This window comes from Corylus avellana, chromosome ca4 (genome assembly GCF_901000735.1).
Source record: "Corylus avellana chromosome ca4, CavTom2PMs-1.0".
NCBI classification, from domain to species: domain Eukaryota; kingdom Viridiplantae; phylum Streptophyta; class Magnoliopsida; order Fagales; family Betulaceae; genus Corylus; species Corylus avellana.
Window position 1 is genome coordinate 1,834,506 of NC_081544.1, and position 20,783 is coordinate 1,855,288.

Below are 20,783 nucleotides of genomic sequence, written 5' to 3' on the forward strand. Positions count from 1 at the left end.
AATAGGTTTCTATCAAAGCTCATGGGCTATTGTGGGCCCGAAGGTATGTGCAGCGGTTCTTAATTTTTTGAATTGTGGTATTTTTGATTCTGCCATTAATAATACCTTCATAGCGCTAATCCCTAAAAAGAAAATTCCCTCTTGTGTAGTAGACTTTAAGCCAATCAGTCTCTGTAATGTTTTTTACAAGCTGATTTCAAAAGTGCTAGCTAATTGGTTGAAGATGGTTCTGCCACACATCATCTCACCTACACAGAGTGCTTTTATTCCAGGGAGATTGATTACAGACAATCTTCTAGTAGCTTTTGAGGCACTACACACCATGAATGAATGGCAGATTGAGGGGGAAAGAATGTTATATGGCGCTCAAGCTAGACATGAGCAAGGCATACGACAAAATTGAATGGGCTTTTCTTGAGGAAGTGATGAAGTGACATGGTTTTGGGAGTCGTTGGGTCCAATTTATCATGACTTGTGTCAAAACGGTCTCTTTCTCCATTTTAATCAATGGTCAACCCCATGGTCGCATTACCCCTACTAGAGGAATCAGGCAAGGCGATCCATTGTCACCTTACCTATTCCTTCTTTGTGCGGAAGGCCTTAATACTTTGTTTAGGAGGGCCGAAGGAAGCAATGAATTATCCAAAATGCCAATCACACGAAGAGGTACCTAGATAAACCATATATTTTTTGCAGATGATAGCCTGTTGTTTTGTAGGGCTAATCTCCCTGAATGGCATAAAATACAACAAGTGCTAGAAACTTATGAAAAGGCTTCAGGTCAAAAGATAAATAGAGAGAAGACCTTTATTTTCTTTAGCAAGAACACTAAGGTGAATGCACGAGATCAAATTCTTGCTGTCTCAGGTGTGAGTTCTACAACATGCTATGAAACCTATTTAGGGCTTCCCCCTCTTGTTGGGAGCCCTAAATAGGTTTATCTCAGACTGGGAAGGAAGTGCTATTGAAGGCAGTGATACAAGCCATTCCCACTTATACTATGAGTATATTTCAACTTCCCAAGATGTTGTGTAGAAAATCAACTCCTTGATGGCAAAATTCTGGTGCAGGCACAAGAAGAACCTAGGCCGCATAGCATGGATGAGTTGGGAAAAATTAAGTAGATACAAGGAGAAAGGGGGGCTAGGGTATAGAGATTTGGAGATCTTCAACCAAGCTTTACTTGCAAAGCAAGGTTAGGGGATTATTCTAAATCCGCACTCTCTGGTAGCAACAATTTTCAAAGAAAAATATTTTCCGGGGGGCTCTCTTTTGGACTCAGAGTTGGGGAATAAGCCTTGTTATGCTTGGAGGAGTATTTGGCATTCTTTAAAACTTCTCAAAGAGGGATTGATGTGGAGGGTGGGAGATGGGCAAACGGTGAAGATATGGAGCGATCGTTGGCTCCCTTCCCCACATAAAGAATTTGTGGGCTGACACTTAGTCCTAATGGACAACTGGATCGTTTGGTTTGGCTTGGCACTAAGAATGGAGTGTATTTAGTCCGTAGTGGCTACTATCTAGGTAAATCTGTTGAGAAAAGGACACAAGGGTCTAGCTCGAATGGGACTGTTGTGACTGACTTCTAGTGGAAGGTTTGGCAAGTAAGAGGGCCGCCGGTGGTGAAACTTTTTCTCTGGAAGGCATGTAGCAACGTCTTGGCAACCAGGGAGAACTTACATAGAAGTAAAATAACTCAGGATGCTTTGTGTCCTATATGTGGACTGGAATCTGAATCTACTGGGCACATTCTCTGGGGGTGTGGGTCGGCCAAGGATGTATGGCTGGAGAGCATCAGGAAATTACAAAAAAGTTCCCTCAAGGAGACCACTTTTGCTGCGATCTTTGAGAAACTAATTAGTGTAGTGGACCCAAAAGAAGTGCGGCTATTTACTATCATAGCCCGACTTTTGTGGTTAAAGAGGAATAATGTTGTCTTTGGGGGATCGCTGTCCACCCCAGTGGAGGTGGTACACTAGGCCAAGGAGCAATTAGCAGCTTTTGAAAGAGCAGAGACATGGAGGCATAAGGGTTTGATCACATGACAAACTGGGGGAGATACTAAGTGGCAAAAACCACTTGAAGGTTTTTACAAGCTATACTGGGATTCTTCTATTGATGGGGCACGAAAACGCATGGGGATTGGCATAGCAGTGAGGAATCATGAGGGTGTGCTACTGGCTTCATTTTGTGCAACTAAGAAGCAAGTCACTGATCCTGGCACTGCTGAGGCTATAGCTGCATGGCAAGCAGCAAAGTTATCGCAGAGGCTAGGACTAAGACGTATTGTATTAGACGGAGATGCCTTGGAAATTATCAACATCTTCAAGATGGACAAACCATGGATGGGGAGTTACGGCCATGTCATTCAAGATGCTAAACAGCTTCTAGGACACTATTTGGAGTGGAGGGCTAATCACGTCTTCCGTGCAGGCAATGGAGTGGCTCATAGTCTTGCAAAGCTGGCTCTTTCTTTTGATCAAGAAATGCTATGGCAGGATGATTTTCCCTTTAGTATTCGGGACCTTGTACGTACTGAGCAAGGCTCGAATTAATCAATGAATTATATCATTTCTCAAAAAAAAAAAAAAATTGTAAAAATTCCCAAATCTTACTCATTTGTCATCACTTGGATTGGATTTATTGGGAAATTGCCAAATTCCCAGGTTAGCAATTTAGGCAAGTGGGCCGTGGCTAATGGCTTAGCCCAAGCCCACTTATTGGACTGGGCTTAAGGAGCCAGCTGATTGGGGTGGATTTATCTCATGCACAATTAAAGTTTTTCTATATTATTGGATAATTGCATGTGTTTAGTGACATAATTTGCAAGTTGTTTGCAAATCATCCAAATAATACAAAATAAATGCATAATTATTTTTTGTAACCGTGCATTATATAGCTTAACATCTTTCATTTTTATTAATATCTATTAAATTCTAATTTATTTAGTCTAAGCCTTTTAGAGTATGTATTGTTGTAGGAATTAAATTCTAATATTTCCATATAATCATATTTCCAAGTTAAGTCAACAAACACACATTTTTTTTTTTTTTGGATGAATAAACACACAACTTTCTCTCTCTCTCTGACTGAGGTCACCTTAACTTCAATGAATTGCAGAGGCCTTCAATTCTTAGGATCAAGATTATTCATTCAAAATGAACCGTCTAAATATTGCCACATAAACTCTTAAAGAAAACAATAAAAAGGATAAAAGATAAATGGGTAGTCAGCCATCCATTGAGGTTGTTCTTGGGAGCAGTTCATCACCATTTACCATTTGAGGGGTAGTTGGTGTGGCCAACTGCCCCCAATGACCCCAAGAGGTAGGGGGTGCGACTACCCTAAATGTTTCAAAGGGAAGGCCGACCGTTTATTTAAATAAATTTCATAATAGCTTATTATTATTATTATTATTATTATTTATATCATTTAAATATTATTTCAAACCAATAGAAGAAAGATGAAAGACAAAAGAAAAGGCATTTTTTCTTTTTTAAAAAATAAATAAGGATAAGAGACCCTTAAAATGCTTTCTAAGATCCTGGATAGCGTTTTAGATTCCTTTGACTTTTCTTTGGTTTAGAATAAGAGTGAATTTTTAAGAGTTTTTCTTATATTAAACAAAGTGAATAAAATTTACAATAAGATATAGCCGATCACCTCAAGGGTGGTTGACCATCACTTTAATTATTTATTTTTAGTTATTTAAAGGTTTATTTAATAAAATTTAGATCTCTGAAATTGCATGCCTTTGAAATTCTAAAATATTGGAGAGAGATTTGAACTAGTGATCTCCGTTTTATGAGGCGTGGTTTACAGCCGATTTAACTATTCCTTGAAGACATTTCTCTGTTAAAATTAAAATAGAGAGAATGCTATTTATTTCCAAATCCTCCTGCTAAAATAAGAAAAATATATAATTAGTAAAGAAAATAAATAAATAAATAAATATAGCACGTTACACCAATGTGAAAGCCAGAATTAAAACAAATAAACTTTGCCCAAATTTCCAAATAAAGAATTCCCTCACGTGCATCAACAAACAAACCTTCCAAAACAGATATATATGTTTTTTTTTTTTTTTTGGTTAAATACCTCGTCTTTCCCTTAGAGTTTGTCAGCATTTTTTTTTTTAAGGGGTTTCGTTTATCCTTGGGGCTCATGGAGTTTTGATAAAGGACCAATTTAGTCCATCCGTTAATTGACCGTTAAAATTAACACGTGGACCAATCAGATGTTGACACGTGGCATCTATTTAATTTTTTAAATTAAAAAAAAATATATTTTTTTTAATTTTAAAAAAAAAAGAAAAAAAAAAAGAGAAAAAACTAGGGATGGCCTTGGCCATTTGGGGGTGGCTCTTTGGCCATGGGGGTGGCCACTCCTTTTCTTTTCTTTTTTTCTTTTTTTTTAAAAAAAGAAAAAATTAAAAAAAATTAAATAGGTGTCACGTGTCAACATCTGATTGGTCTATGTGTCAGTCTTTACGGTCAACTAACGAATGAACTAAATTGGTCCTTTATCAAAACTTCAGAGGATCCTGTGATAAAAATAAAATTTGATGAGAAAAAAAATAAAGTTGATAAATTATAGGGGGTTTGTGGTATTTAACCTTTTTTTTTTTTTTTTTTCATCAAATTTTTATTGCAATATAAAAAGAAAAGAAGAACAAGTCAAGAGACTGTACGATCTGCCTCAGATGAGCCGTTTATCTTCACACGGCACAGAAGATTCACCCTCCACTCACTTCACGACGCGCCTCGATTCCCGAGAAAATCAAATCCAACCCCAATTCTCCGATTCCCAACAAACGGAAAACAAAAAGAAACACATATGGAATCCCGGAAATTGGCCGCTTTACTCTCCTCCTTAAGCTCCGAACTCCTCCTACTACTACTCCTCATCTTCCCTTCCTCCACTCCACTCTCCCTATCTTCTAATTCCAATTCCAATTCCAATTCCAATGCAAAGATTTTCCCTCTCCTCCACCATTTCCTCTCCTCGCAAGGAATCGCCGCCTCCCTCTCACTCCTCTCGATTTCTCGGAAACGCAAGCGAACCCATTTGCCAGAACCAGATTCTGGACCGACCCATGACGAAGAAGACCCTCAACTCGGACATCGACTCGACCTGACTCGGACTCCCGACTCGTTCAAGAACTGCTTCAGGATGACCTCCTCGACCTTCGAATGGCTCTCCGGCTTGCTCGAACCGTTGCTGGAGTGCCGTGACCCGGCCGGTTCACCCTTGAACCTCTCCGCTGAGCGCCGGCTCGGTATCGGCCTGTTTCGGTTAGCCACCGGCGCGGACTACCCCGAAATCTCCAAGCAGCTCGGTGTCTCGGAGTCCGTAGCGAAATTCTGCACCAAGCAATTGTGCCGTGTCTTGTGCACCGATTTCCGATTCTGGGTCACTTTCCCTACGCCGAACGAGCTCGAATCAGTGTCCACCGCCTTCCAAAGCCTTACCGGATTGCCAAATTGCTGTGGTGTGCTTGATTGTGCAAGGTTCAAGATTGTCAACAAAAATCATGAGTCCAAGTTACCAAATGACGTAGTTCAAGAAGACAGCATTGCTGCTCAAATAGTCGCCGATTCGACATCAAAAATTTTGAGCATTGTCGTCGGGTTTCGAGGCAATAAGGGCGACTATAAGGTTCTAAAGTCGTCAACTTTGTATAAGGATATTGAAGAAGAAAGGTTATTGAATTCACTTCCGGCGAATGTAAATGGGGTGGCTGTAAATCAGTATTTGGTTGGACATGGTGAGTACCCTTTGCTTCCTTGGTTGATGGTGCCTTTTGTGGACGCTGTGCCGGGTTCTTGTGAAGACAATTTCAACAGGGCGCATAGCTCGATGCGCTTTCCGGCGCTTAGAACCATTGTCAGCCTGAAGAGTTGGGGCGTTTTGAGCAGGCCGATAGAGGAGGAGTTCAAGATTGCGGTTGCTTATATTGGTGCTTGTTCGATGCTTCACAATGCGCTGCTAATGAGGGAGGACTACACGGCATTGTCGGATGAGTTGGGGGATTCTGATCAGGGCACTCACTATGATGGCCGGGATGGTGGACTGGAGGAGATTTTGGTTGAGAACAAGTCTTATGTTATAAGAAGTGCATTAGCTACGAGGGCAAAAGAGTTTCGTGATTAAGATTTCTTTCTGTGAATCTTAGTGCTTTGGTGCAGTTTGGAAACCAATTATAGGATTCTGCTTCTTGTGGATTTTCGAAGGAGGTAGCTGACCCAGTTCTGGTCAACATTTTTGAGATAGGTAATCATTTTTTTTTTTTGGGTAAAATAATCATAGAATTTCTAGAATTTTGCCCTCATGTTGCTCCAATTTCTTTTATTTGCAAGCCAATTGATTTTTGAAGATGTATTTACTTCAGCATCTTTTGTAATTATCAAAGTGCAAAGCAGGGGAACTTTTTGTTTATCTCAATACTGTAAAAATACACTATCTGTTGGACGCAGTTAGGTACTTATCAATTAATTGAAAGCTTGTCTATCTGATTTGAGTTTTGGTATAGGCTTTTCAATATCTCAGTTGGCTTTTTAATGACAAGAGAAAAGGTGAATTTTGAAGTTCTATTAAGAAAGGAAAACCTTAAAATGTTTTCCCTTTGTGCTTTCTAATCTGCATAATGATAATATAAAATTGGTTCCTAGGAATGCAGTAGATTGGTACATGTGTTTAACTTAATTGTCCAGTATTGACATCCAGAAGAGCTTGATGAGAATGTTTTTTTTTTTTTTTTGTAGTTTGGTGCCGCCATTTTATATTCTATAATGGGATGTATTAACTTGGATATGATTATTACACTCTTTGTCATAATTGCAGTAAAATTGAATAGTGATCATAGATGAATATATTATTTATATTGTTTCAAATAGCTTTTGCTTTGGTCAAGTCTGTTGTCATTCAAGTTTATTCACATTGGCCACATTAAGTGTGTCTTTGGACCCAACTTCAAGGAAAAAGATGACTGCGATTGTCTTTTTTAAAGCCTGTTCATTAGAATTGCCCTCGATAGTGGATGCAGTCTAGAAACAAAGATAGCAGGCTGCATTCTTTGGACCACTCTACATTCTAATGAATTACCAGGGGTAATTTGGTTTGAAATAATTTTCTAGTCTGCACTTTGAAGAATAACAAAATTACTTAATATGTAACTATGATGCATCTGAGTAGTGTATGATTCTAGCTTTTGGGTGAAATAATATGTAGGTTAATTTTGCCCAATTACATTTGACTTTCTTCTTATGTGATAAATAAGATGAATTGGCTTTCATTCCTCTGTCAGTTTTGCATTTTTGGTTATTGTCATTTGCCAATAATTTTAAAGTGGTGATATGAGATTGCACCTATTCATGTGTTCTGATTTTTGTGCACCAGTTGCAAGTTTCATTTTCTGTAATCCGAATTATCAAATTTGCCTTTTGTTTTTTTTTTTTTTTTTTTTTTACTTTTTGTTTATTCCGCGGGGGAATTCAGATTCCCTGTTATTTCTTGCCTGAAGAGGAGGGGGCACGGGGATTGAGAGGGGATTCATTCTCCGAGCAGAGGCTCAAGCAAGGAAGCCCCTGTCCACGCAGAGGGTACTATTGGTGGGCTTTCTACTCGGACAAGAAAGTTCCTCTTATATATCATCCCTTGCCCAAAGAGGAGAGAGGGCATGTTGTGATTTAGGTATAAGGGGTTATCATACAATGTGGAGACAGCTATCTCCAACTTTGCTGGTGGGCATCTTCCATCTTAGGGCCGGAACTAGAATTTTAGGTTTGAGAGGGGGGCAAAACTAAAACAGAAGAATTTTTTGGGGGTTAAAAAATTAATTTTAAATGGTATATCTTATGAAAAACAAATAAATTAGAGGAAGTTATAAAATTTTCTTCAAAAGCTATAATTAAGTAGCCCCGCCCCTGCTGAACTCTTGACAAGTTCCTCTGCAGAATCATGGAGGATTCTGAAACCTTTATTTTTCATTGAATTTTCTTAAGGGGACTGGATTGGTTAAAAATATGGGCTTAATAACTTGATTACAGAAGTTTGAAAGAGGCTAGAAACGGCTCTCTGTTGCCAGAGAAGGTAAACAAGCTGTGTTTTCTTAAGGGTCACAGCTCACAAGGAAGTTGGAACATTGTTTTCCTTTGTCTTAACTTAAGGGGAATCAAATGCTTCAATTAAACTATTGATTTATTTTTGTCAACTTTTGGTAGATATTGATCCTCATTTGAAGCTAATACAGTTTTGCATATCTTCTTCAGAATATAGATAATTAAAACTTACAACGTGGAACATAAACATTCTTTGCAACTTGCAGCTTTTTTAAAGAGAGGTTTAACTGCTTCAACAAGCAATTATTTAAGCAACTCCCCAAAAGTATACTTCAAAAAATTGACAAAAATCAGAGAATCTCTGATATTCTGCAGAGGCATCTTTAAGTATGTTAATGAGGCAACATGTTTATAGCTTGTTTTTAAAGTAAAATAAGATTTTTATTTTATTTTATGGAGTTTGTGTGTTTGAGATTGCGTTAAAGAGTTTAAAAGGTAAGGGAAAAATATATTTTACTCTCCTCTGAACTATTTATCCATTTGCACTTTAACCTTCAATGTTTAAAAAATGACACTTGACCCCCACAAACTTCCAAATTGTTGCAATTCGACCATTTTGATTTTTTTTTTTTCCAAAATGCCCCTATCCCAAGTTAAAAAAAAAAAAAAAAAATTAAAAATTAAAAATTAATGGGTGTCCAGTCTGGGGTGGCCGAAGCCACCCCCTAGGCCCAACTAGGGTGGCCCTAGTCGGCCACCCCTTAATTTTAATTTTTTTTAAATATTTTATTTTTTATTTTTTTAACTTGGGATGTGGACATTTTGGGAAAAAAAGTCAGAATAGTTGAATTACAACAATTTGGAAGGGGGGGGGTCAAGTGTTACTTTTTAAACATTGTAAGTCAAAGTGCAAATAAGTGGATAGTTCAGGGGGGTAAAATGTATTTTTCCCAAAAAGTAATTTTACTACTTAAAAAACCCTTTCAGGCAAAAAAAAAATGTTGGTTTGGTAAAAAAAACTCAAAACAACGAAGCTTTTTATTAAAAAAAAAAAAATGTTCAAGCTTTTTCTATAGACAATATTTTTATTTTCCAACACAATTTCAAACAAATCCTTAACTATATTAGATAGAAATTCAAAATGCATGAGGCATTGTGAATGTTGTATTACTCTTTTGTGGATGAACTAAGAATGCCCTATATATTGTCATGGGCCACTATTTTGGGGACAAAGTTTTCTGATAGTTCTTTGAGCATATAATTTTCACATGCATTTTTAATAATTTAATATATTAGTAGGTCATTATTTTTAAAAATGTATATAAGAATTACATGCTCTAAGAACATAATTCCTATTTTGATACGAATTATATCCACCAAAAAAAGGAAGAAGGCAAGTTTATGGGTTTTGGTCTCTCCCTCAACACTCTCCAAAGTCCTTTGCGTTAGGTTGGTGGTGGGTAGCCCGGAGCCCCATGGCTTTAATTTGAAGCAAATGGCCCCAACCTGATCACCTAACAATGAACTTTGATCCATATATTAATTATTCTTTTTCTAATATCTCTTATTTGAGGCTCAAATTTAATGTGCATTTATCGTTGAAGAGGATGTCTTACAAAATGCCTGGTTTCATGTTGAAATTTTTAGTTTAGACCCGGCCCCTAGTTGTAACAAACATTGAATATCTCAATTCCAACAACAATCGGTTAATAAAGTCATCAACTTTCAATCCAACCACCACAAATATCAAAACCAAAATCAAGAAAGCAATAAAAATATATATAAAAAAAAAATCAACACAAAGATTTTGGTTACAAGGTGGAAACATTTTTTTTTAGAATTCTTAAAAAGTAAAATCACTCTACAAGCTAGCCAGTTCTATAAAGACATCCATTATAGAAAACTTACGTTACAAATTGTTCTTGCATACAAAACCTATGTACCTCTAAAGAATCAATTTACAATTTCGGTAAACAACACGTTCATCTCCTACTACAGTGGCTCTATAACCTCTAGCCTTCTTCTATATGGATTGCCTTTGTGAACGAACCTTCGAATCATAACTCTAATGGCCGAAAGTTTTTTTTATGGTTTGAATGAAGAGAATTACCCATGAGATGGTAAGTAATTATGTAGGCTCAAGAATTCTAAAGAAACCCTTTAAAATGACTGAGAAATTGTCTCTTCTCTTTTGGAAGTCGTTATGTGATATGTTTAAATAAAGAGGTAAAAAAAAATCAAGGATTAAATCAAAGTTGGTGGAATGCTTAATTAGGGTTGCATTATGAATTTTGCTATCTTAAACACTCGGTCGACTAAGGATTAATCTTCTAGTCACCCACTAAGTGTCTTAAATTTTTGTACCGAGGATAATGCACACTACTCAATTAATCGAGTGAGGCCAAGGGATCAACAAAGCTCTTTATAACTCTAATTTTCAATGCCAAGTCATCCTCAATTCGATTGTGGCTAAACCCTAAAAGCTAAACCTAATGGTTAGAATCAAATATGATTAGTTTATCCGCTTGTTGGATGGTCAAGATTCTTCTCCATGCCTGGTTGCATGGCAAAGATCCTTCCTGATCTATAATGGATATCATTCAAACACTACTATGTCAAATAGTCAAAGATTGCACTAGACCTACAAGTTTAATCCTAATTTCAAGTTTAATATTGAAGTTTCAATTATACCAATGTTTACCTTATAATTTCAAATTTGTTACAATTTTTTATTTATTTTATCAACATCCAATTCCTTCCCACTTTTGATGAGGTTGTGTCAATTATGGCTCAATCGCACTTGACAGAGCGCATATTGTTCTCATCATTTAGGACCCTCTTATGTGATTTTCAGCGGGCAAATGTTATTATGGGTATACCCAAATAAAATAACCAATCTAATCGTTCTCTCCTACCTTCTTCAAAAAGATAAACAAAAAAATTATTGTCAAAACCTACAATTTAAAATACTTTTCAAAAACTTTATTATAAGTTTTCAAAAACCCATATCATTAATTTCATAAATCATGGCTTATATTTTCCATTTTATTGAATATTCCACTATATATCCTCCCATGCCTATAAATCACATTGCTTGTATTGCCATTTTCATAAAGAGTGGTTCCCTTAGAAGTTCATCCTACTCAAGTGTTTGTCAATGGTTTAAAATTATTCAATTTAATATGGGTACCAATAAAATGGGTAATTAACAAAAAAATGCTAAATGAAGCAAGGACTTAGTGGTTGACCTCACAAATAAATAATTGCTTCCAAACTAACTCAAATATGCAAAACATTTCATAGCATTTATCATATTTATTTGCTGCTTTCTCTTAACAATCACATCTCTATGATGAAATTAAAACCACTTTTTCAACACAAAATAGTGAACAAATAATAATAATAATAATAATTAGGAGGAGATGGCCACCAACCCCAACATTGAGAGAGAGAGAGATTAAAAGTTTCGTCCACCAACCACATACCAACTTTCCATTGCCACGTATAACACTCCACCCAAAAAAAAAAAAAAAAGGATAGGTAGTGGGACCCTACTTCATCATGGAAGCCATCGTGGGCATCCCGAATTTCATCATGTCTACGTATGTTAAAGAAATGTAGAGATATAAAAACATAAAATTACCACAAGAAGGTAAGAACCCTACTCTTTATTTGTTTATTATTGTTCTTGTTTTTCTGTTAATTAAATTCCACAAAGATACTGCTGCCTAGCCTCCAATCCTGTCGTTTTCTTTTAACTCATGTTGTTTTGTCACGCACTAAACACATAATCTCGTGTATTATGGGATTAAATTATTATATTTTTACCCATTTAAGTATTTTAGATAATTAATAATTTATTATGTTATCATAATAGAGTTTTTGAGTTGTGAAGCACTAAAATATTAATTGATTTTTTTTTTATTAATTTAAAATTTTAAAGTAAGTGATAATTTATGAAAAAATGTCATTTAAATGTCTATCTATAAAACATGTTCTATCTAGGGTTGGCAATTTTTAATATTATAAATCCAACACAAACTTAACACAAAATTAATAAATTAGAGTTGAGGGATTTGACCCGTTTAATTGAATTAGTTAGGTTAATGTTGACATATACAGTCCTATACATATGTCTCGATACGACCTGAATCCGACACGCAACGTTGGGGTTAACAATTTTGACACGAGCTGTGAATCTAATATGAACCTAATGCGAAATTAGTGGATTAGAGTTGAGTATTCTAATGACCTATTTAATTAAATGAGTCAAATTGTAATTATTTTATATAGTCTTATACTCATATTTCGATACGACCTAAACTCGCTCAAACGTGGATAACTTTTTATAGTTCTATCTTACTTTTAAGAATAAATTCGAATACAGATCTTTAACAATTTTTTCAATTATGAACATTCCAGTGGGAGTAAATAGAGAATGCTAAGTGTTCTTCTAATGTTTTTTTTTTGTGTTATCTGAGTCCTAGATAAATATATATATATTTTTTAAAAAAATGACCATTATTTATCTCATTTAAATTTAAAAAAATAATATACGCTTTTACGACCACGGTTAACATTTCCCGGGATAAGTTTTTACCCATAATGGCAGAAGAGAAGAATCAACGACCAAGACTGCGAGTCCACAACAAACGAGCAATCAATTCGAAAGACCTGATCAGTTCGTCCCCACGAGTGGGGCCTCAACCAAGCCAATTAAGCTCATGCTTTGTCAGGCCTTCACCAACCCCGGACCGGATTAGCGAGAGCGGTCCAACCAAACCCACTGGTTCGAACCGGACCGTTAACCCCCCATATATACCTCTGCACTTTCCTCTCCCCAAATCAGGCTCGACTGTTAACCAGGAGCAGAAATACACAGAAACCAGTACACCTAAAAGAAGAAGAAGAAGAAAATTCTTAACACTAATGGCTACCACCGGAGAAGGAAACCAAAACCAAGCCGGGAGGCACCAGGAAGTCGGTCACAAGAGCCTTTTGCAGAGTGATGCTCTTTACCAGGTATTTAACTCAAGATTGGAAAAGGAAAACCATTGATAATGGGCTTTTTAAGAGGTTTTCTCATTTTTGGATTTGGTTTTGTAGTATATATTGGAGACCAGTGTGTACCCAAAAGAACCAGAACCCATGAAGGAGCTCAGAGAGGTCACAGCCAAACATCCATGGTGAGCTCTGCTCTATCACCCATCATCATATATGATTTTTCTTCTTTTGTAACTTTTATTTATTTTTTTTGTTTGTTTTCTGCAGATTTTTACTGTGATTTAATTTGGTTTGCATTATGAAACAGGAACATCATGACAACCTCAGCTGATGAAGGGCAATTCTTGAACATGCTCCTCAAACTCATCAATGCCAAGAACACCATGGAGATCGGTGTCTACACAGGCTACTCCCTCCTCGCCACAGCCCTTGCTATTCCTGACGATGGAAAGGTGAAAAGTACTACAAAACATTACACATTTACAAATTAAACCTCTCAAAAATGAACCCAAAAGTAAAAAATCCATTTGTGATTGTTGCAGATCTTGGCCATGGACATCAACAGAGAAAACTATGAGCTTGGCCTGCCGACCATCCAAAAAGCCGGCGTTGCCCACAAGATCGACTTCAGAGAAGGCCCTGCTCTCCCACTTCTTGACCAATTGATTGGAGATGTAAATTTCTACAACCCCCTTCATTCTTTTTTTCTTTAACCTTTCATTAATTGTTTCAAAAATAAAAGGAAAAGTTTCACTTTCCCATCTAATCTACCAAACATTTTTTTCAATGTATACCTTACACAAAAATTTTAAAAATACAGCTATGCCCTTAATTTTTTTTTTAAAAAAAAATTCAAAAGTAGTTCAATCGGGTATGAACCACGTTTAATGAAGCGAATGTCACTAGTTCGAATCCCCATTTCCCTTTCCCTTGTATGAACATGTAAAAAAGGAAAAAATGACGACCCACTACCACATTTTATTTTTTTTTTTCACTTTTTCGAATTTTATATATTTTTATTTTTTTTAAAAAAGAAAGATATTTTGATCATTTTATTCTCACAATAGGAAAATAGATGAGTAATTTAAAAGAATTGAAAGATTAAAACCAACACATTGCAAGCTTTTAAAGTTTAAAGTTCAAGAGGAATGAGTCAAATTTTTCCAAAACTAAAACGCACGCATACTTGTTGCTAGCTCTTATAAGAGAAGTGTTAGAAAGCCAAGTAAATGATCTTAAAAAAAACTTTAAACTGACATGGCAAGGGTTTTTTAATTAAAAAAAATACAATTTTTTTTTTCTTGTCTGTCACTCATGGTATGTCACGTCAGTTTGAAAATTTTTCTGAGTCATTTGTTTGGTTTTCTAACACTTTTCCTCTCATGATGTAGTTAAACTATTGAATTATTTAATTTATATTTTAGCATGAATTGAAAATTCAACTTGAGTTCGGTTTCGATTAAAATTAAAGCTATTGAAATTGACGTGTTTGTTATTAGATACGTGTCTCAATTTTAACGGAATTGAACCCAAGCCAAATCCATAAAATCTAAACTGAAAGGAAAAAAATAAATATTAAAAGCTAAGTTATTTGTGTGGTGAACAAAACAGGAGAAGAACCATGGGTCATATGATTTCATTTTTGTGGACGCCGACAAGGACAACTACCTCAACTACCATAAGAGGTTGATTGAGCTTGTCAAGGTAGGGGGAGTGATCGGCTACGACAACACTCTCTGGAACGGCTCTGTCGTGGCGCCTCCTGATGCGCCGCTTCGTAAGTACGTCAGGTACTACAGGGACTTCGTGTTGGAGCTCAACAAGGCACTTGCTGCCGACCCCAGGATTGAGATCTGCATGCTTCCTGTTGGTGATGGGATCACTCTCTGCCGTCGGATCAAATGACTGCCCGAACCAACACACAGGGGTTGCACCGTCTGATTATTTTCCTATTTTTTCTTTTATTTTTCCTTTGGGCTTTTCCCCTTGTATCGGTATCTGAATATGGACGGTGGATGATTGAAGAAGACCATATTTCAGTGGTGCTGATTAAATTTGCTGCGCCAAATATGAAATATTTGTATTTCAGTAATTTTATATGGTCTATATATGTTTATGTACGTAATACAATTCAATAAGATAAATCAGTTATGCTTGCTCATAACTGTTTATTTTTTATTTTTTGTCCTTTTTTCATTAATAGTTGTATTGTAGAAATAATGTTTTGATTTTTCTTTTTTTGGGAGGAGGCAATTAAGTTTTAGGGGGTTTACTTTAGAGGCCGGCAAATTAATTATTTATCGCCTACCAACTACCACCGAACCATTATCGTATGACTTCCAACAATCGGTAAGTGGAATAAAAATACTGTTTCGACATCGGTTCGGTAGATGATAATTTTTTTTTTTTCCGACTTAACCGATTTTTTCAAGTGAATTTTGAATTTTATATAATGAGTTTCCTTATTGTGTTCATCTAGCTAATTTGTGGTTGTCATTTTGGTCCGTGTTTCATGAATTTACTTTTTCATTTCATTTATAAAAGCACATGCTTTATTGATTCGACAGTTACAAAGAAGATAATAAATCTTAACTGAAAATTACCCGACCACCCATTAACTGACTCACCGATTAATCGAAAAATTTGAAACTATTTTTTGTTGATATGAAGTCTATTAATTAACCGACTTTCACGAATCGATAAGCGAAAATACTCCTATCGACACCGACCAAATCGATACCGATCCCTAGTTTACTAATTGAAATTAAGACATATGTCTCTTAAGTTTTGATAATGGAATGTTTAGTTTGATTTTGGACGAAGCTTCATGCATGAACAATTTACCCAATAAGCTTTTAGATCATAGATAATCATATGTAAAGAGGAACAAGAATTTCTAACGTTAATTCTTCTTCAAACTCATTTATCACACTTATTTTGCAGTGATTAATGTAGCGTGTTTTAAATGACTTTCTATATCAGTTATTTTAAAAGACAAAATATTATAGGCTTCTAATATCGAGATATGAGAGTTTGACTTCAACAAATTTTTAATTAAAATGTCGTTATTTTAGGGTCATATGGAAAATATGAAGAACTCATAATAAACAAATGAAGATGCCCTATGCACTCATCACAACTTTAAAGTTATCTTTATTAATTAAATCGTTTATAAAACAACAAATAATAAAATAATGTTAACACGCTATTGCCATTCTGATCATGGCTATGATGGCTATAATTTTTACACGTGGAAGATGCTTATTGGTGGGACGATGGGGGCTTCAGGCTTCCAGTCACCCACCCACCCCCACCCACCGAACTCAAAGATTTGGTGACCAAATTATCTTGAAAAACAAGCATGGACATTTACTTTCGGTATATCTGTCTTTGTCTTTGTCTTTGTCTTTTTTTTTTTTTTTATTCACTTTTTTGGGTTTCAGGTTTTCGACAATTTGCTTATGAACAAACAATTAGTAATTCCAATATTAAATGGAAATGGGGTTTTATGGGCTTCACCTAAGCAAACAGATAGATAGATGAAATAACGAGTCTTATATTAATTTTCTCGTATTTATCGTTTGAATCGTTAAGGATGTGACTGCAGAATTATGTGTCAAAAAAAGGTAATTATGATAAACATTTAATACCTATTGGCTCAAGGAAAAGAGAAAAGTAATAGGATTGATGAGAGTTGCTGTCATTTTGGTCCATGTATTGGGGCCAAGATTCGTTGATACGAGATAAGAGAGCTCTTTTTCTTAATTAGGGTGGTCCACAATGGGATTTAGCCACTCAGGGGGTTCATTTTTCAGTTCGTTCATGTGGGCAACAGAGATGTTTTATAGGACTTGCAATTCTTACATTTATTTTAAAATTATGTTGACTGGATTTTTAAACTCAGTCTAACACATACCTTTTCAGAATATATATATATATATATATATATATATCAGGTGTGCTATTCTTGCATTTACATTTAAAAAGAGAAAAAAAAAATTTCAATAATTAGAGGTTTTTGTATTTTTCTCCGGATTTACTCCTTCATTGTTCAACTAATTAAAGGTTGTCATGTAAAATCAATTAATTAATGTCAAGTGGTTTTTGTTTGACCTGTCACGTGCCAATTGTACACGTGGCACAAGTATATTAAATTACAAAAATATATCATAAATAATTTTTTTTTTAAAAATTCCTTATTTATGGTTATTTTTAATTTAAAGTAATTGTAGCATATAGCATATATAGTTGACATATGACATGTCAAACGAGAGTCATATGATATTAATTAATTAGACGGTAGATTGATAGAATAACCTATTTGAAATGAAAGAAAAATCTAAAGACCTAATTGTCGAACTAAAAATTTAGATATTAAATCAAAATAGAAAAAAAATAATAATAAATAAAGGAAAACTTCAGTTTAGATCTTTGAACTACTGCGCGTTTTGAGAAAACCCCCCAAATTTAAAACAATTGTTAATTTAACCCGCTGAACTTTAAATTTGATTCAACTGACCTTCCTCCGTTAGATTTAGCCATTAACCCAGCCTAAAAAGACAAAAATACCCTTCAATTTTCATTTAAAAAGAAAAAAAGAAAAATTGGTCCTCTTTTTATTAACTTTATTATTAGTTTTAATTTTTAATTTGAAATTAATGGTAAATTTATAATTTTTTTAAAAACATTATGGGGCATGAAGGCCATTTTATCACTTTTAACGTTTAAAATCTGACGGATGTGGGTCAATTGAATCAAATTGAATTGGGACAAAGTTTTCCTCCAAACTGGGTTGGAGGAATTTCCTTCAACCTAGTCTATAAAAGTGACACGTGTTCCTTGAACATATAAGATACACATTTTTTTTTAATAGTAAGGACAAAGTTGGAATACATTTTATTAAAAACTCATGTGCATTTCACATGTTATTAAAAAAATGAATACATGTCACTTTTATAGATTAGGTTGAAGGAAATTCCTCCAACCCAGTTTGAAGGAAAACTTTGTTCAATTGAAAGTTCAAGAAGTTAAATTGAGAGTTTTTTAAGTTTGGGAGGTCTTCTTAAGACGTGTAGTAGTTAAAATGCATAAAGTGAATTTTTTTTTTTTTTTTAAAAAAAAAAATCCTCCCTCCAATAGTCCAATTAGGGTGATGCTAAACATCACGCCCGGTGTGTTGCACGCCGGGGTGATTTATTATTTTAAAATAATAAAATAATAAAATATTATTATTTTAATTAAAAAAAAAAAAAGAAAAAAAAAAGAAGCCTGGCGTGCATGACTCTTCATGCACGCCGGCGTTCTTAAAATCATGACCCGTCCAATTATTAGCACAAATGTACTCCAGTCCAAGAGAGGCCCGTTCCCTTTTTAATTTTTTGGAACACCCAATGGACATTATCATGCCAACTTCTTAGTTCTTACCCAATGGTGTAAAAATGCAGTAACGAAAAAAAGAAGAAGCCCATGAATAGCTTCGTTCCTTTGAAACAAAACCTAACCCATCTGGGCCGGAAGAAGCTTATAGTAACACTCTCAGCCCAAAAAGCCTTGTGGCCCAAACAATTTTTCAAGAACCCATCCTCCCTCCGGCTTCAAAATTGATAAAAGCCCAAACCCATCCTCTCTTCAAGTTAATATGATTTTTTTCGACAACAGGGTTTGTTTATTCTTGGGTTTTACCATCTCGGGTACAAAAAAAAAATGTTAAAAATTACATTTTTATCTCACTTAATTTTATTTTTAAACCTTCATAGCCAGATTCTTTTTTTGATTGGTTTTGGAGATTGGAGGAGAGATCGATCTTATTTATCTCCTTGGGCTACACTCACTTTGGTTATGGTTTGTTTTCTTTCTAACAAACTCAAATACAAAACACTTAAGGATCCATTTGGAATTGCGGTTTCAATAATTGAGTTTTTAAAATCGTTACTTTTTCAAATCCTAAAAACGTTTGGTAAAACATGTTAAAAAGTTTTAATCAAGTATTTGTTTTGCGAAATTATGATTTTGGTTTACATTCGCGCCTTTTCAAATAAGCACCCCCTAACCTGCTTATAGAAATCGCAGATTTTTTCTTCTTTCTGTTTTAGATTAAGTGATTTTTAAATCGCAATGTCAAACCTTTACGTTTTGCGATATCTTTTAAAAACGAAGATTATTATTGCGAAATTACATTATCAAACGTACCCTAATAAAAATATAAAATGTTGAAATTAGTGACTCATATTAATTTCAATGGAAGGCCAAGTAGACAGGAGTGGAGTGAATGTCGCGATAGCGACGTTCACAGAGCAGGATATTTTGGGGATTTCCTTAAGACGTCCAGCCGCCTCTTTGTGAACGTAAGCATATTGTCGAACCACGTTAAATCTGTGTTTCGACTCTCTCTCTCTTAATCTCTATCTTTTTTATTCTATATTGTTTATCATTTATTGTGCATAGTAACAACATAAAAATTGGATGCCATACTTGTGAGAGCACTAGTAGCAGCTTCCCTTTAATTTTCCCCAAATTTAAGGCACAAAACTAATTTTTGCTTCTCTATGAAAATATATTTCACCATATCTTTCCTTGTCTTTCCTTATACCATTAAAATATTATTTCTTTACAAAATACAAGCTCTCTACTTACTTTCATTTTTTTTTTTTTTTTTTTCACAAAATTCCAACACAAATCCCTAATTAAAGACAAAAAGCTGAAAGATGAGAAAGGAAAGAAAAATATTTATTGGTGATTTTAAAAATCACATCATAGCTAGAGTATACTAAGAAAACACTAAAAAAACACATAGTATTTTCCGTTTTAATTTTTCCTAAACATAAAAAAAAAAAAACATATAAAACATCTGCTGCTAATGCTCTTACTCGCTTACTCGCTTGAATTATTTTTCTGCCGCGGTGTATATAAGTTGATTTTTGATGCCTGAAGACGCAAGTTTTTCATCCTAACAGCAACAGGTTGGGCGGACAGAACTGAACGCTAGGTTTTCTGACCCGCGAAAACTCATAATCAAAGTCACCCGACAACGATCAAAAGAGTCAAACAAAACACTCACCTTGCCAAATAATGGAAAAAAGTATTGTTTTTATGCAAAAGAATATATATATATATATATAGAAGACCATCATTATCAATAAGCATACTTGGGGTTTCTCCGTTTGATTTTTTTGTTTTTCTTTCCATTTGACCATTTTAATTGTACGATTGTATCTGCATTCAAATATGGAGAACGACCGCCGGAACCAAACACCGGGGTTTCTCTGTTTGATTTTTTTATTTTTTTATTTTGACCATTTTAATTGTCCACCTTGGCTCCCCTATACTCAAGAGATACTTTAAATGTTTGGCTGCCCATGAAAACAAATGTGCCTTTGTATATATTTATTTGGAAAAAATTATATTTAGTCCTTATGTTTTCATATGATTTGAATTTAGTCCTTAGGTTTTCAATATCAAGAATAAGATTCATAGGTTTTGTCAACGTATAAAATATGATCCATCTATTACTTTATCATCAAAGTTAACCGTATTTCAAATGACACATATGTCTCATTCGACATATTAATATCCATCTCAACTCTCCAATACAATGCCAAGTCAACAGAATCGAAGGCTTTTGTTATTGTGGGTTTGCTATGTGTATCTTTAAATTTCATGTGCCAAATCAACAGTTTTTTGACTTTTTTATTTTTTTATGAATGACGTAGCCCTTATTGA

At 34.9% G+C, this 20,783-nt stretch overlaps 2 protein-coding genes across 2 annotated transcripts; both read left to right on the top strand.

Moving 5' to 3' along the window:
* The first annotated feature begins 4,714 nt into the window (after positions 1–4,714).
* On the top strand, positions 4,715–6,504 carry LOC132178977 (protein ANTAGONIST OF LIKE HETEROCHROMATIN PROTEIN 1-like). The gene has a single exon (XM_059591576.1). The coding sequence runs from the start codon at positions 4,837–4,839 to the stop codon at positions 6,151–6,153; it is 1,317 nt and encodes a 438-aa protein (XP_059447559.1). The 5' UTR covers positions 4,715–4,836; the 3' UTR covers positions 6,154–6,504.
* Positions 6,505–12,899: 6,395 nt separating this feature from the next.
* LOC132178513 (caffeoyl-CoA O-methyltransferase 1) lies at positions 12,900–15,242 on the top strand. The gene is made up of 5 exons (XM_059590944.1): positions 12,900–13,082; positions 13,167–13,246; positions 13,372–13,516; positions 13,607–13,738; positions 14,676–15,242. The coding sequence occupies exons 1-5, from the start codon at positions 12,990–12,992 to the stop codon at positions 14,967–14,969; spliced, it is 744 nt and encodes a 247-aa protein (XP_059446927.1). The 5' UTR covers positions 12,900–12,989; the 3' UTR covers positions 14,970–15,242.
* The last annotated feature ends 5,541 nt before the right edge of the window (positions 15,243–20,783 follow it).